This window comes from Oncorhynchus mykiss, chromosome 3 (assembly GCF_057628025.1).
Source record: "Oncorhynchus mykiss isolate SJ-2025 chromosome 3, ASM5762802v1, whole genome shotgun sequence".
Taxonomy (NCBI): Eukaryota; Metazoa; Chordata; class Actinopteri; order Salmoniformes; family Salmonidae; genus Oncorhynchus; species Oncorhynchus mykiss.
Window position 1 is genome coordinate 14,298,739 of NC_143024.1, and position 15,021 is coordinate 14,313,759.

The 15,021-nt window shown below is 47.1% G+C and overlaps 1 protein-coding gene across 47 annotated transcripts in view; it reads right to left on the reverse strand.

The window, feature by feature from the left end:
* The window catches only part of LOC110506699 (protein 4.1), a 53,583-nt gene that overhangs the window by 4,416 nt on the left and 34,146 nt on the right, over nucleotides 1-15,021 (reverse strand). For 6 of the 47 annotated variants that reach the window (XM_090221563.1, XM_090221441.1, XM_090221465.1 and 3 more), the window contains exons 12-27: nucleotides 14,622-14,885; nucleotides 14,129-14,266; nucleotides 12,597-13,982; nucleotides 12,125-12,367; nucleotides 11,745-11,972; nucleotides 11,309-11,557; nucleotides 10,824-11,093; nucleotides 10,451-10,654; nucleotides 10,033-10,245; nucleotides 9,714-9,926; nucleotides 9,324-9,518; nucleotides 8,889-9,056; nucleotides 5,774-5,976; nucleotides 5,361-5,402; nucleotides 4,612-4,674; nucleotides 2,028-2,210 (exon numbers count right to left, since the gene is read on the reverse strand). In XM_090221563.1, coding sequence (XP_090077689.1) covers nucleotides 2,028-2,210; nucleotides 4,612-4,674; nucleotides 5,361-5,402; nucleotides 5,774-5,976; nucleotides 8,889-9,056; nucleotides 9,324-9,518; nucleotides 9,714-9,926; nucleotides 10,033-10,245; nucleotides 10,451-10,654; nucleotides 10,824-11,093; nucleotides 11,309-11,557; nucleotides 11,745-11,972; nucleotides 12,125-12,367; nucleotides 12,597-13,982; nucleotides 14,129-14,266; nucleotides 14,622-14,885 — 4,262 coding nt within the window. Of the gene's footprint in view, nucleotides 1-76; nucleotides 884-2,027; nucleotides 2,211-4,611; nucleotides 4,675-5,360; nucleotides 5,403-5,773; nucleotides 5,977-8,888; nucleotides 9,057-9,323; nucleotides 9,519-9,713; nucleotides 9,927-10,032; nucleotides 10,246-10,450; nucleotides 10,655-10,823; nucleotides 11,094-11,308; nucleotides 11,558-11,744; nucleotides 11,973-12,124; nucleotides 12,368-12,596; nucleotides 13,983-14,128; nucleotides 14,267-14,621; nucleotides 14,886-15,021 lie in introns of those variants that run through there. The other 41 variants (XM_090221571.1, XM_090221574.1, XM_090221568.1 and 38 more) reach the window with 26 other exon arrangements.

Sequence of the window (15,021 nt, forward strand, 5' to 3'; positions counted from 1 at the left end):
AGAGGAAAGACACAGCACACATATATCCACTGTGTGAACAACAGCAGGGAATGAAACAATGTTTTCCACCATCAAACATGTTCAGCAAGAATTTATTGCATTTTGATTGTCAAAGGGGCATGCAGCAGGACAAAATATATTGCAGTTGACAAGTGTTTTACCAAATACCAGTGAACGAAACGTAGGTCATGTATACTATAACATTTGATCAAGCTGCCCCAAAGTTACCTCGTCAGTGTTAGATGTGCATACAAAAAATAACAGTGAATTGTGATGAGGTATACACTGTATACTCAAAAATACACTGTAGCTGTCCACTAGTGCTGGGTTAATGTGCTTCTATAGAAGACTTCATACATGAAATACCACAACACGCCACTAACTAATCCTACGATGACATATGACAACATTGATGTCTGTCTGGATGTGTACAAAAACACCTTCTATAACCTGCACATATCAAAACTGTTCCTACTGTAAAAAGCCACCTGTCAACTGTCATTGTCAGACGCACCTCGTCTAGTCCAGATAATCAGATATACAAAAACAGAAGTGGGGTCATCGTCAAGTCTTTCAACTTTTTAGGAAGGAGCAACAGTCTGTAGGAACAGTCAGGAAGAGTTGGGGAGGGGGGGACTGAGCAAGATACACAGGAAGTAAGAGTCACATGACAGGAAGCAGCTTCTGAAGTAGAAGAAGATGATGATGAAGAGCTGTGATGAAGAAGAGAAGAAGAAGGAGCTAGAGGTTGATGGCCTGCCTACACACATCCCTCTCTCTGGTCCTCTCCCTCTGGGCTGGCTCGAGGGGCCCCTAGGATGCCACCTCAGCTGCGTTTAGAGTAGAAGTCTTGCAGGGGGCCACGCGGAAGGCGGATGGCGAACTGAGGGGAGAAGGGTGAGGGTGGAGAGGGGGAGAGAGATGAGAGAGGTAGGGGATGTTGAAATGTCTGATGTAGGGTAATGGATAGGAAGGCTATGCAAAGCTGTGTCATGGTCTAAGAGAGGAAGAATGGAGAACGCATGTCTGAGTTGGACTAGGTGGTTATGGGTAACCTGTGGGCCTTCAGACTTCAGTTGTGGGCTTGGGGACAGGAGTATCAGTACACGGAATAACAAAGCAAAGTGAGAAAAAGGAAGTGCGGGAAAGCAGAGTTAGGGAAAGAGGGGCAGTATTTGGGAGAAGGAGGCAGGATGGAGGACATGAAGCAGAAAACAAGCACATCACTGAGGGAAAGAGGAGACAGGAGGACGAGCACACAGCTCAACTCTTCTAATCCAAGGTCATGATCTTCAAGTCACAGGGTCATGCAGTTTCTCTGTCCAATCAGGTCTGGTTGTCATGCACTGAGGGGAGGGTCAGACTAAGGGACAGCCAATGAATGAGGAGGTAAAGACAGAGCTGGGCTTAGAAACCTGACCAATAGGCTCAGACACCACATGCCCAAACCATAAGTCCCTTCCCCACAACAAACAGCTGAACATTCAGACAGACTGGGCCACAAGGTGAACAGACTGATCTGTTCCAATCAGTCTGGACAAGGTGTTCTTCAGTTGGCCCATGCAAACAGAAATCTTTCCATTTTAGTAGGGTAGTAATGACAGAAAGCCTTTCATAGACTAGATGGGTCCGGTTGAAGACAAAAGGCCTTGTTCAAAGACATGCAATAAGTGTTTGCATCGCATCAACACAAACCAAGAGGAACAAAAAGTAGAACCACAGGATGGTGTTGTGGTTCTCCACCCCAACACATCAACTCAGAGAACACAACAGACAGCCATACAGAGGGAAACGTGTGGTGGGCTACTTCCATTCAGTCAATTCAGGAATATATTCACACATTTCAATTTCTCCTCATCTCCCAAATTGACTTGCATTGAAATGGAACTGACCCCGACAGTGTGTGCTAACATCCATTCCTTCTCTGTGGAATGGGAGAGCTGGGAAGCTGGCGTGAACTACAGAGAACTGAGGGGAGGGGTGTGTGGTGGGGTACGGCACAGTGTCTGGTCTGAGATGGTACTCACCCCGTCGGCATCAGGTAAAGGCTGTCCGTTGATGCCCAGGCTGCGGAAGGGGGAGTGAGTGGACAGGCGCTTGTCCCATTCGCTGGGCCCCCGGGACTCTGGGACAGATGCCATGAAGTTCCTCTTCAGCTCACTGATACTAGTATGATGCCTGATGAGATCCTCCTGGGGCTTCTCAAAGTCCTGGAGGGAGGGAGAAGTGGAGAGGGAGGGAGGAAGGAAGGAGAGGGGGAGTGGGAGAGAGGTAGGGAGAGAGGAGAGAGAGGAAAATGGAGGGGGGAGAGAGAAGAGAGAGGGAGGGAGAAGAGGGGAGAGAGAGAAGAGAGAGGGAGAGAGAGAGGAGAGGGGGAGTGGGAGAGAGGTAGGGAGAGAGGAGAGGGAGGAAAAGGGAGGGGGAAGAGAGAGGGAGGGAGAAGAGGGGGAGTGGGAGGGAGGAAGGAAGGAGAGGGGGAGTGGGAGAGAGGTAGGGAGAGAGGAGAGGGAGGAAAAGGGAGGGGGAAGAGAGAAGAGAGAGGGAGGGAGAAGAGGGGGAGTGGGAGAGAGGTAGGGAGAGAGGAGAGGGAGGAAAAGGGAGGGAGAAGTGGAGAGGGAGGGAGGAAGGAGAGGGGGAGTGGGAGAGAGGAGAGAGAGGGAGGAAAAGGGAGGGGGGAGAGAGAAGAGAGAGGGAGGGAGAAGAGGGGAGAGAGAGAAGAGAGAGGGAGGGAGAAGAGGGGGAAGAGAGAGAGAGAAAAAGAGAGAGGTAGAGTGAGAGAGAGCGAGGTAGAGTGAGAGGTAGAGAGAGAAGTAGAGTGAGAGGTAGAGAGAGAGAGGTAGAGAGAGAGAGAGAGAGAGAGAGAGAGAGAGAGAGAGAGAGAGAGAGAGAGGTATAGTGAGAGGTAAAGTGAGAGGTAGAGTGAGAGGTAGAGAGAGAGGTAGAGTGAGAGGTAGAGAGAGAGAGAGGTGGAGAGAGAGGTAAAGTGGAAAATGACAAACATTTGGTTTGGAAAATAGGTGTGGAGAAGAGGAGTGACAGAGTAGATGTGTAGAAGGTGGAGAGAGAAAGCAGGTGTGTCAGAAACAATGTCACTCATATGAACATGTTTAGATCATAAACAATGTCAACCAAGCAGCAGGTGACTTTTGCTGTTCTATTTAACTCAAAGCTACAGCGTTAAAGCAGGCAGGAACTCAGTTCATCAGATCCATTCAAAATCAAATGGATTCTCTGAGCTCTCATTGATAAATCCACCCGTTCAATTAGTGAGCAGCACTACATAGAATCTGATCAGGTTACAAATCACAGCGGATGAGCGCGAGGTGATGTTAGCACACATTACTTTAGGTCACAGACGCAGGTGGTCACTATGCAGCGACAGCAGCATCCTGTTTCTGTGGCTGGATGAATCTTATGGTGATGAGAGCAGTGGAACTCTTAGATGTCATTTATTCACAATGACATCAATATATGACTGGGAAGACATCACAAACTAGATTCAGAAAGGGCCACAAATAGTGGACGAGCTGGTGAGTGGAAAGATATGTGATGGCAGAGTGGTGGAGAGGGAAGGTTGGTGGTGGCCTGCCCTATATGGAGTATGGAGATGGCAGAGTGGTGGAGAGGGAAGGTTGGTGGTGGCCTGCCCTATATGGAGTATGGAGATGGCAGAGTGGTGGCCTGCCCTATATGGAGTATGGAGATGGCAGAGTGGTGGCCTGCCCTATATGGAGTATGGAGATGGCAGAGTGGTGGAGAGGGAAGGTTGGTGGTGGCCTGCCCTATATGGAGTATGGAGATGGCAGAGTGGTGGAGAGGGAAGGTTGGTGGTGGCCTGCCCTATATGGAGTATGGAGATGGCAGAGTGGTGGAGAGGGAAGGTTGGTGGTGGCCTGCCCTATATGGAGTATGGAGATGGCAGAGTGGTGGAGAGGGAAGGTTGGTGGTGGCCTGCCCTATATGGAGTATGGAGATGGCAGAGTGGTGGAGAGGGAAGGTTGGTGGTGGCCTGCCCTATATGGAGTATGGAGATGGCAGAGTGGTGGAGAGGGAAGGTTGGTGGTGGCCTGCCCTATATGGAGTATGGAGATGAAGCACTTTTCTACTGTATACCGAGGAGAGACAAAGCTGAAACAAGATGTCAGGAATGTAATGGTAATGCTTCTACTAACACTCAAATGGCCGAGCTAGGAGACGGAACAACATCTCAGCTGCATAACGTGGCCGATCAGTAACGGTATCTACAAACACCCCAAATGAAACACTCCTGGCTCCCTTTCATGGAACGTGAATGGTGTGATGTCTGGGGAGAAGAGACCACAATCCCAATCATATACTTTGCGAGAAGCAATCAGGAGATATCTAGTACTCAACAACATTCCCCTGAAACAAGTAGCTAGTTGTGTTGAGTTAATATCGCCACACACAAAGCAAATTAGAGGTTACACAGTCAAAATCATCTACTAGCAAAAGCAAAGACGCCTATGTAATACACAAGATGTGAATCAGTAATGTCACATGCAAAGCAGCCTGTTGTATTATAGCAGCCAGTAGCCAAAGAGCAAGAAAACAGTGTACAGAGACAGATCTCCAGAAGACAGGGAAACAAACCTCCAACATTAAAAGACTATGTCTGATATAAATTGAGTCACCCTCAGTTCTCTTAGCTCTTTTCTGTGAAGGAACAAAAAAGGAGAAAGGTGTGGGTTACACAGGTTCCACGTGACATCATAGCAGACGTCACAACGTGGACATGCATTGTTGCATGGGGAGGGGGGTGGTGAGGGGTCTGCATGCAGAGTGGCCTGGAGCCTCTGGGGGCCACAAGGGCCCTGGAATCCCAGATGTGCAAAGCAGGGGACACAAGACAGGGCTATTAGAGTGGGTGTCTTGAAGGGGTGGGGGGGTAAAGGTGAAGGGTCAGGCAGGGATACAGAACTCAATAGAAACACTAGTCATCATGAAAACCTAGTCCTGTGTCATGCAAGTAAATGCAGCAGCCAATGAGGAATCTTCTTTCAACATTCATTCTTCAAAGGCCCTAACTTTTCTTCCTGTCTGGACTGATGTACAAACCAAAAGCATATGTAATGTATCTCATATACGTCATCTGTCTGTGCACATGACCAATACCAATGCTGTTGTCATAGACAATGTCTGACTTGAACATGAGGTCAACTCAAAGACCTTGTAGTTTGTGAGCAGTATTCAAATGAAACCAGGAGAATAAAACGAAGAGAGGGTGAAGTTAGTCTTATGGATGGGAACCTTGGCAGTGGTGTAAGTTAGAATGGGAGTGGAGTGACTACAATACTAATATAATGCACAAGCAGGACTCGGGACAAGGTCAAAGGTCTGACCTTCCTCATTTGAACCGGCTCCTCAGTGTCCGTCTGCTTAGACTGGAGTTACCCCAGGCATGGAGGAGAGAAGGCATAATGATGTTAGAATCCTCCACTAGGAGCCTCGTCCCCGTCCATAGCAGAGCCATCTGAGGAACTTGTGATCTGAGGTGTGTCTTTGTTACACTATCATTACTGTGACCAATGGAGGGCAGAAATGATGATGCACAGCTATTCTATTTATAACTATAGAAAAATCAGCATTTTATACTTCTCTTATAAATAATACTATGTGATGAATATAGCAATATCGCTGCTGAGACCAGTCTATCTGTAACTTCTATGACCAGTATATCTGTGTGTGAGGGGTGAATGATGATGATCCCTGTACGGCAGGGGATTGTGGGAGTTGTAGTTCCTAGGTGCAGTACCTTGACCTCGGCTGAGCCCTCGTCCACTGCCTCCACGGTGACCTGCAGCTTCCTGTCGTCCTGGCGGGCTGGCAGCCTGATGGGGGTGGAGGTCTGGGGCTGCTGGAGGTCCAGGGGGGCCATGGGGATCCCTGCCTCCATCAGTGCTGCCTGGGAGAAGACTGGGGCGCTGACCGGACGGGCGGCCTTGTGGGTGGCCACCACTGGCAGGAGAGAGACAGGACAGAGGGAGTGTTAGTATTTAGATAGTGGTTTTGTATATAGGGCAGGAGAGAGACGGTCTGCGTGCTTTGAGACCATCAAACCCGGTGTAGTGAGAGGTAAACACACTGACAGAGCGCAGAAGAACATCTTGAACATCCACATATACAAAACAAACTTATAATCAACTCCACACACACACACACACACTCTGAGGCCAGGGCACACACAGACTTCAGGTACACACTGTACCTTCACGAGCCAGCTCAGTCTAGTCTAGAATGAGACTAGCAAGGGGAAAAGCTTGGATGAGTTGTAGGAAGCAACTGTTCACAATATAGAACAGGCAGCAAAGCATGGCCATTACTTCTCAACCGTAGCCAATGATGCAAACAGCAGAAGTTGTCCTGACTCATTGAGTTAATAACCAACGATACAAACAGCAGAAGTTGTCCTGACTCATTGAGTTAATAACCAACGATACAAATAGCAGAAGTTGTCCTGACTCATGGGGTTAATAACCAACAATACAAACAGCAGAAGTTGTCCTGACTCATGGGGTTAATAACCAACGATACAAATAGCAGAAGTTGTCCTGACTCATGGGGTTAATAACCAATGATGTAAATAGCAGAAGTTGTCCTGACTCATTGAGTTAATAACCAACGATACAAATAGCAGAAGTTGTCCTGACTCATGGGGTTAATAACCAACGATGCAAATAGCAGAAGTTGTCCTGACTCATGGGGTTAATAACCAACGATACAAATAGCAGAAGTTGTCCTGACTCATGGGGTTAATAACCAACGATACAAATAGCAGAAGTTGTCCCGACTCATGGGGTTAATAACCAACGATACAAATATCAGAAGTTGTCCTGACTCATGGGGTTAATAACCAACGATACAAATAGCAGAAGTTGTCCTGACTCATGGGGTTAATAACCAACGATACAAATAGCAGAAGTTGTCCTGACTCATGGGGTTAATAACCAACGATACAAATAGCAGAAGTTGTCCTGACTCATGGGGTTAATAACCAACAATACAAATAGCAGAAGTTGTCCTGACTCATGGGGTTAATAACCAATGATGTAAATAGCAGAAGTTGTCCTGACTCATGGGGTTAATAACCAACAATACAAATAGCAGAAGTTGTCCTGACTCATGGGGTTAATAACCAACAATACAAATAGCAGAAGTTGTCCTGACTCATGGGGTTAATAACCAACGATACAAATAGCAGAAGTTGTCCTGACTCATGGGGTTAATAACCAACGATACAAATAGCAGAAGTTGTCCTGACTCATGGGGTTAATAACCAACGATACAAATAGCAGAAGTTGTCCTGACTCATGGGGTTAATAACCAACGATACAAATAGCAGAAGTTGTCCTGACTCATGGGGTTAATAACCAACGATACAAATAGCAGAAGTTGTCCTGACTCATGGGGTTAATAACCAACGATACAAATAGCAGAAGTTGTCCTGACTCATGGGGTTAATAACCAACAATACAAATAGCAGAAGTTGTCCTGACTCATGGGGTTAATAACCAACGATACAAATATCAGAAGTTGTCCTGACTCATGGGGTTAATAACCAACAATACAAACAGCAGAAGTTGTCCTGACTCATGGGGTTAATAACCAACGATACAAACAGCAGAAGTTGTCCTGACTCATGGGGTTAATAACCAACGATACAAATAGCAGAAGTTGTCCTGACTCATGGGGTTAATAACCAATGATGTAAATAGCAGAAGTTGTCCTGACTCATGGGGTTAATAACCAACGATGCAAATAGCAGAAGTTGTCCTGACTCATGGGGTTAATAACCAACGATGCAAATAGCAGAAGTTGTCCTGACTCATGGGGTTAATAACCAACGATACAAATAGCAGAAGTTGTCCTGACTCATGGGGTTAATAACCAACGATGCAAATAGCAGAAGTTGTCCTGACTCATGGGGTTAATAACCAACGATGCAAATAGCAGAAGTTGTCCTGACTCATGGGGTTAATAACCAACAATACAAATAGCAGAAGTTGTCCTGACTCATGGGGTTAATAACCAACAATACAAATAGCAGAAGTTGTCCTGACTCATGGGGTTAATAACCAACGATACAAATAGCAGAAGTTGTCCTGACTCATGGGGTTAATAACCAACGATGCAAATAGCAGAAGTTGTCCTGACTCATGGGGTTAATAACCAACGATGCAAATAGCAGAAGTTGTCCTGACTCATGGGGTTACTGAGCTCACGCCTCACTGTGGTATAGTATTCCTAAAGCCGTTAGAAGTTGTCCTGACTCATGGGGTTAATGAGCCTCACTGTGGTATAGTATTCCTAAAGCCGTTAGAAGTTGTCCTGACTCATGGGGTTAATGAGCCTCACTGTGGTATAGTATTCCTAAAGCCGTTAGAAGTTGTCCTGACTCATGGGGTTACTGAGCTCACGCCTCACTGTGGTATAGTATTCCTAAAGCCGTTAGAAGTTGTCCTGACTCATGGGGTTAATGAGCCTCACTGTGGTATAGTATTCCTAAAGCCGTTAGAAGTTGTCCTGACTCATGGGGTTAATGAGCCTCACTGTGGTATAGTATTCCTAAAGCCGTTAGAAGTTGTCCTGACTCATGGGGTTAATGAGCCTCACTGTGGTATAGTATTCCTAAAGCCGTTAGAAGGAAAACTAAATATGTATTTCTTCTATAAAGCAAAGCATAACCAACGACCCATTGGTTCGTCAAACAACATATTTTTCAGGGGAAAATCCCATGACAAAGCACAACCACGTTGTAAAAGTGTTGGACAAATGTTAGTCAGCTTTTCTGGTAAGTTGAGGTTGGAGAGCGGGTGTGAGATCAACATATTGTTTTAGGGCAGCACGCAAAAACTCAAGACGCAAAGTACCTGCAACCGATTTTTTATCCCGCAACACAAACCAATGGTCATCCACATCTCTCTGGGGTTGTGCTGGTCTCTTCTCCTCCTCAACCACCACTCTGGGCTTGGGCTGAACGGCTGGACCTTTGACCACAGTTATGTCAGTATAGACCTGGAGACGCTCACGGAGAGCAACTGATACAAACACACAAACAGAGCTCTTATCTAAGACACAGCTTACATGCATCGTTAAAGTATCAGTAGAAGACCATTTTGCAATTCTCAAAAAAATTCAAACTAGCAATAGTGATCTCAATCTGCGATTGAATTGAATTCCAAATAGATATGCCGGACAAAATGAACTGATGTTTTCGGTAGTTTCAGTCTTTTGGTAGTCTCAGTCTGCAGCTAAAATGAGCAGGAAAAGCAGGGGGATAGGGAAATGAAGAGATGGGGGGGTACCTAATTCTTTAGGGGCAGCATCCAGCAGGACAAACCAGTCATCGTCCACCTCTCTCTGTCTCTGAGGCAGTCTCTGCTGCAGGGTCCTCTCCTCTCTCCACCTCTCCTCCACTATCGTCACCCTTTTCTGGGTTCTCTGCTCTGTGCTCGTCACCATCACGTCAACCACAGGGGCAGGTCTAGTTACCACAGCAACTGATACAGACAGACACAGAGTACCCAGGAGACTCGACTATGATACTCTTACCATTCACAAATTATAACACAGAATCTGATTGTGGCCAAAGCTGCACATATCTGATTAGAGACCCTTTACGACACATCATTATAAAAAATATATAGGGTAATGTGAAGCACAACCGAGCTCAGGATGATGCGGGTAGTGGGTACCTGTTGGCATTTTCACAGGCTCTTGGCGAGAGGCTTCAAAGAGCGTGAACCAATCATCACCCTCCCCTCTCTCTTGGGGAGGCAGTGTTTTCACCAGTTCAACCTCCGGTTGACGTCTGTCCTCCACCACTCTATGTGGTTTCCTAGTTTCCTCCACCACAATCACTGTTCTCCGGGGTACCAGCTCTATAACCTCTCTGTCTACATGGAACGCTGAAATAAAACAAGGATAACAGGCTTATCAATGCCAAGTAATACACAATCTGGGTTCAGCGTTTTACCAAACAAAAAGGGGCAGACGGTGGTCAAGCAGCAATACCCTTGGGTGTGGTCAGTATCTTGGAGGGAGCGCGGTCCCAGAGCACAAACCAATCATCATCCACTTCTTTAGGTGTTACCACAGGCCCCTCCTCCATCTTAACAGTCTCTTCCATGATCCTCACGGTCTTTGGTGGTTTCTGTTCCACTGTCTCCTTCACCACCGTAACAGCTGTGGTGCTCACACCAGAGTAAATCACCACCACTGGTGCAGCTGATAGAGACAGAAACACAGCCCAACAGTCCACAAGGGATCAAGTCTTTTACTACAACATGTAAATATAATAGTGTAATCCTTGCCAAAAGCTTTTGTGGATAGTCAATAGGCTCACACAACAATTGAGAGCCTTTGGATGCAAGAGAAGGGTTGGTATTTGTATTTCGAGTGGCCAACAGCAAGCTTAGAATGGTCAAAGTACCTGCTACTTTAGGGGCAACATCCAGCTGCAAAAACCAATCATCATCCTGCTCTCTCTGCGGTTGTGTTGCCTTACCCTCCAGGGCAAAGTCTTCAGGAAGTGATCGGACTGCTTCCACCACAAACACTCTTGGTTCAGGCTCAATGGTCAGATGTTTGGCGGGCACAACCTCTGGGTATACCCTATCGCTAACAGCCAGGGAAACTGGAGCAAAAAGACACACAGAGAGCTTGATATACCACAACTACTATTTGAGGGTCCTGTTGATGATTGACCAGTCATAACCCAAGAGATATCATGTTCCTAATTCACACAAGAAAAACGCGTAGGTTTGGTTAGTTAGCTTGTTGGCAGTACTGTATGTCTGAGGTACCTGGTGGAACCCCAGCACGTTCTTCACGGACTGCATCCAACAGAACAAACCCCACTGGTGGTACAATGATCGGCTCCTCACGGACATCAGCAAACAGTGTAAACCAATCATCATCTCTCTCTGGTTGTCGCTGCCACTCCTCTACTTCCCGTTCCTGTTGTGGCCTCATCTCCTCCACCAGAACCACCACTGGCTTCTGCTGTTCAGCCTTTACCTCAACCACAGGGCTGATCACATCTGGAGAAACCGGTGTTGGCTCTGCTGGAGCGACTGATACAAACACACATAGTACATACCCTTCAGATTCAGCTAGATGTGTGGGCTCACAAAAAGCCATGTCATCAAAGATCATATTCCCAGATAAACATTCCAAAGTTCATATGGGAAAAGCACTACGGTTAGTCTGTGAGTTTGGTGAGTTGAGTTGGGTATATTTTTGATGGAATCAGGGGCTGAGGCGCAAAGCCTTGAATTGTATGGGGTACCTGGTGGTATATAGGATGTTTCTCTGGGCACGACATCCAGTTGCACAAACCAGTCATCGTCCATTTCTCTTGATGGCTGTGGTGGAAGTATAACTTCTTCTTGACGTCGCTCCTCTTCCATTACAGTCACCCTTCTCTCCTCTCTCTGCTCTACTGTCGTCAACTCAACCACAGAGGAGACGCTTTCCTCAGGGTATACCGGAATACGCTCTTCCACAGAAGCTGATACAAACACACATTCCTCAGATACTGGAAGATAATTGAAATTACTACACAAAGCAATGTATCTGAAGCCCTTCTCTTGGTGGATAGTCAAATGTCTTGTTAGTTATTCTTATTTGAAAGTTTTCTGCAGCATATGAAGCACAGGCTCAGGGGAGATGTTGTTAATATTGTGGTGGGACTGGGAAGCAGTGCATGAAAATCATGGAAGTACCTGACGGAATCACAGATGGTTCTCTGGGAACAATGTCCAGCAGAACAAACCAGCCATCTTCCATCTCTCTCTGTGACAGTTTCTGTTCCAGACGGCTCTGGTCTTCCTGTAACTCCATCTCCTCCACTACAGTCACCCTGGTCTCCTCTCTCTGCACCACTGTCATCACTTTAACCATGGAAGAGATGGTTTCATCTACGTACACCTGAACTTGCTCTTGCAAAGAAGCTGATAGATAAAGACACCATGAACCGTGAGAGACATGAAGTTCACAGCCTAGCTCGATGATTAATCAGTCATTGTAGGCCAGTTTCAATCCATAAAATACCAATATTTGAGGCATAGCACAAGCAGCAGGGCTTGATGAAAGTTCTTCATACCTGAAACTGGTGTGGTTGGTACACCTGAAGGAACACGATCAACCAGGTCCAAGAGCATAAACCAATCATCTTCCTGCATTTGCCACAATCTCCTTCCTTCCACCAATCCCCTTTCAGGCTGTTGCTGTGTGGCCTCCACTTCAATGCATTCCCTCTCTGGTGCTCTCTGCTCGACCGTGTCTACTAACACCACAGAGAATCTTGTGGAGACCACAGGCACCAGAGCGGAGTCGGCTGGCATGACTGACAAAGTAGAGACAGCAGTTCTCTCAGCCACACAAATCTATACTGCACCAAAGGTTTATCTTTCAATTGAAATGGCAATTGTTGTAAAACACACAATAGCTGGTTAGCTTTGCGGAGGGAATGTTCGAGATGGAATTGTCGGTAATTGTGTGGGTGGTGGTAAAGCAAGCGTTTCCATAACGGTTTCAAAGGGGAGAAGCAAAGCTGATCGGTTGATGGGACGTACCTGGAGGCTTATAAAGAGTCTTGTGTGGGAGGCTGTCCAGCAGCACAACCCAATCGTCCTTGTCTTCTGGCTGGGATGGCTGCATATTCACTTCCACTACCTCTTCTTCTTCTTCTTGGGGCTTCTCCATTTGTCTGACTCTATGTGGAACCCTCTCCACATCCTTTCTGAATTTCACCAAAACTTCCCCCTCTGTATAAAAACCATCTCCCAGCCTTTCCTCTGATAAAATGTCCTCTGATGACTTTTCCTCGAGTGTCTTCTGTGTTCTCCTCATTTCTTCCACTATTCTCACTGTTTTCTTGGTTTTCACCACAGTCTGCTCTCCCTCTCGCAACCTTTCCTCCGACATCTGCCGCATCCTATCCTCTAGACCTCCTTTCACCTCTATCAATCCCTCGCCTGAAATCTTCACCTGTTCCACTCTCTCCTCCTGTTTCTCCTCCCTGACCTTTTCCTGTTCTTGGAGCCACTCCTGCTGAATTGTAACTATCGGTAACCCTAACTTCTCTGCCGCAAATAGTTCATTGAATTTCACCATAAGTTGTCCCTCTTTATAAAAATGGCCTCCTATCTGGTCCTCTGACAACTTCTCAGATGCTTTCTTCTCTAGTTCATCTGGAAGACTCTCATCCTGTGTCACTATAGTCACCTTCTTCCTCCTCCTTTCCACTCTTATCTCTCCTCTCCTTTCCTCAAGCCCCTCTGGCAACCCTTCCACCAAAGCCTGATGCTTCCTCTCCTCTAACCATCCTTCATCCTCTTTCAATCCCTCGTCTGAAACCGCCACCTGTTCCAGCGTCTCCTCCTCCATCCCTCCTTCTTGTTGCCTCATCTCTTTCACTATAGTCACACTATTCTGGGTCCTCAAATCTACTCTCCGTACCACAGAGGAGGTGCTTGCCACATTTGACCACCCTTTTTCAGATTCCTCTGCCTCTTCCATACTCTCCTCTTTTAGTCCCTCATCTTCCCCTGACTCATCTGGCAGCAATCCTTTGAGAAACACCTCCTTTATCTGCTCCTCCAACTCATCTACTTCCTCCACATTCTCTTCCGCTGCCTCTACCACCTCCTCCTCTACCTCCCCCTCCTCTTGTTCTACCCCTCCCTCCTCCTCCTCCTGCCTGGCTTCCACCTCCTCCTGTATCCTCTCCTCCAGCTCATCCACCTCCTGCAGCCGTTCTTCCAAAACCTTCACCTCCCTCAGTCTCTCATCCAGCACCTCTACCTCCCTCAGCTTCTCCACCAGGAACACCCCTTCCTGGAGCCTCTTGATCACCTCCCTCCTCTCCTGCCTAGTCTCCTCCTTCTCCAGGGAGACTGGGGGAGAGACTGAGGAGGGGCAGATTGGGGTTATCAGTAGAGGAAGAACAGGAGTGTGGCCTAATCAGTGTGGTGAAACGTTCAGAACGTTAGACAGAAATTGTGATTCCCTGTTCTACCAGACAGACAATCATGTCTGTTCTGCAAAACTCTATTTCTGTGCTAATGAACAACCGCTAGTGAATGTATGTAGTGTGACGACTCACATGGAGGTGTGTCTGCAAACTCAAAGCTGCGGTCCAACTGCATGACCCAGTCATCACTTTGTTCCTGCCTTGGCTGTAGCAGCCTCTCCAGAATTTTGGCCGTGGCCACCTTTGCCACCTGGGCAGAGCGGTATTTGACTGAGGACGTCACAGAAACATTTAGAACAGATCGGATCCCTTACATATGGAAAAATAACGTAGCACGTGAGCACACTGCAAACAGAGGATCATCAGCAAAGCATACTTACCACAGTATCACAGCTCTACATCAATGAGGGCCAAGCACCATTGATAAGATAGCAACATTAAATAAGCCAGTACATGACAGAGCAACATCTTTAAAGATGTCATCACGGTCGGTGGCGAGCTTAGCAGGTTCACCTTCCATCACTGTCAACTTCTAAAGCACACCTCAACGGAGGATTCATTGTCAAAGTGAGGATGCACACGGTGACAGCTACACCATGTACAGAATGAGGTTAACAACAGATACCTGGCGGTTTCATCATGGGGTAGGGGACATAGGGAAGGGAGGGTCGTCTGCCCAGCAGGACAGACCAATCCTCCTCTTTCTCCTCCTCCAGTCTCCCCTGCTGCTGTTCATCAGACACTCGTCCCTGCCATGTCTGACTGACAGTCCGACTGACCGTCTGGCCTGTCTCAGTCTCCTGCCATGCCTGTCTGACTGTCTGGACAGACTTGCCATCATCCCAGCTCTGAGTAGAAGTCTCCACAGAGAAAGTCTCCCTCCCTCTGGCTGTTGATAGAACATGAGGTAATGGTGTTACTGCAGTAGTTAATGGTGAAGTTAGATGGAGGAGAGAGTAAGGCAAAGCTCCCCTCCACAGCTCTGCATTTTAAGGGCTTTCAGAGCAAAGCTCCCCTCCACGGCT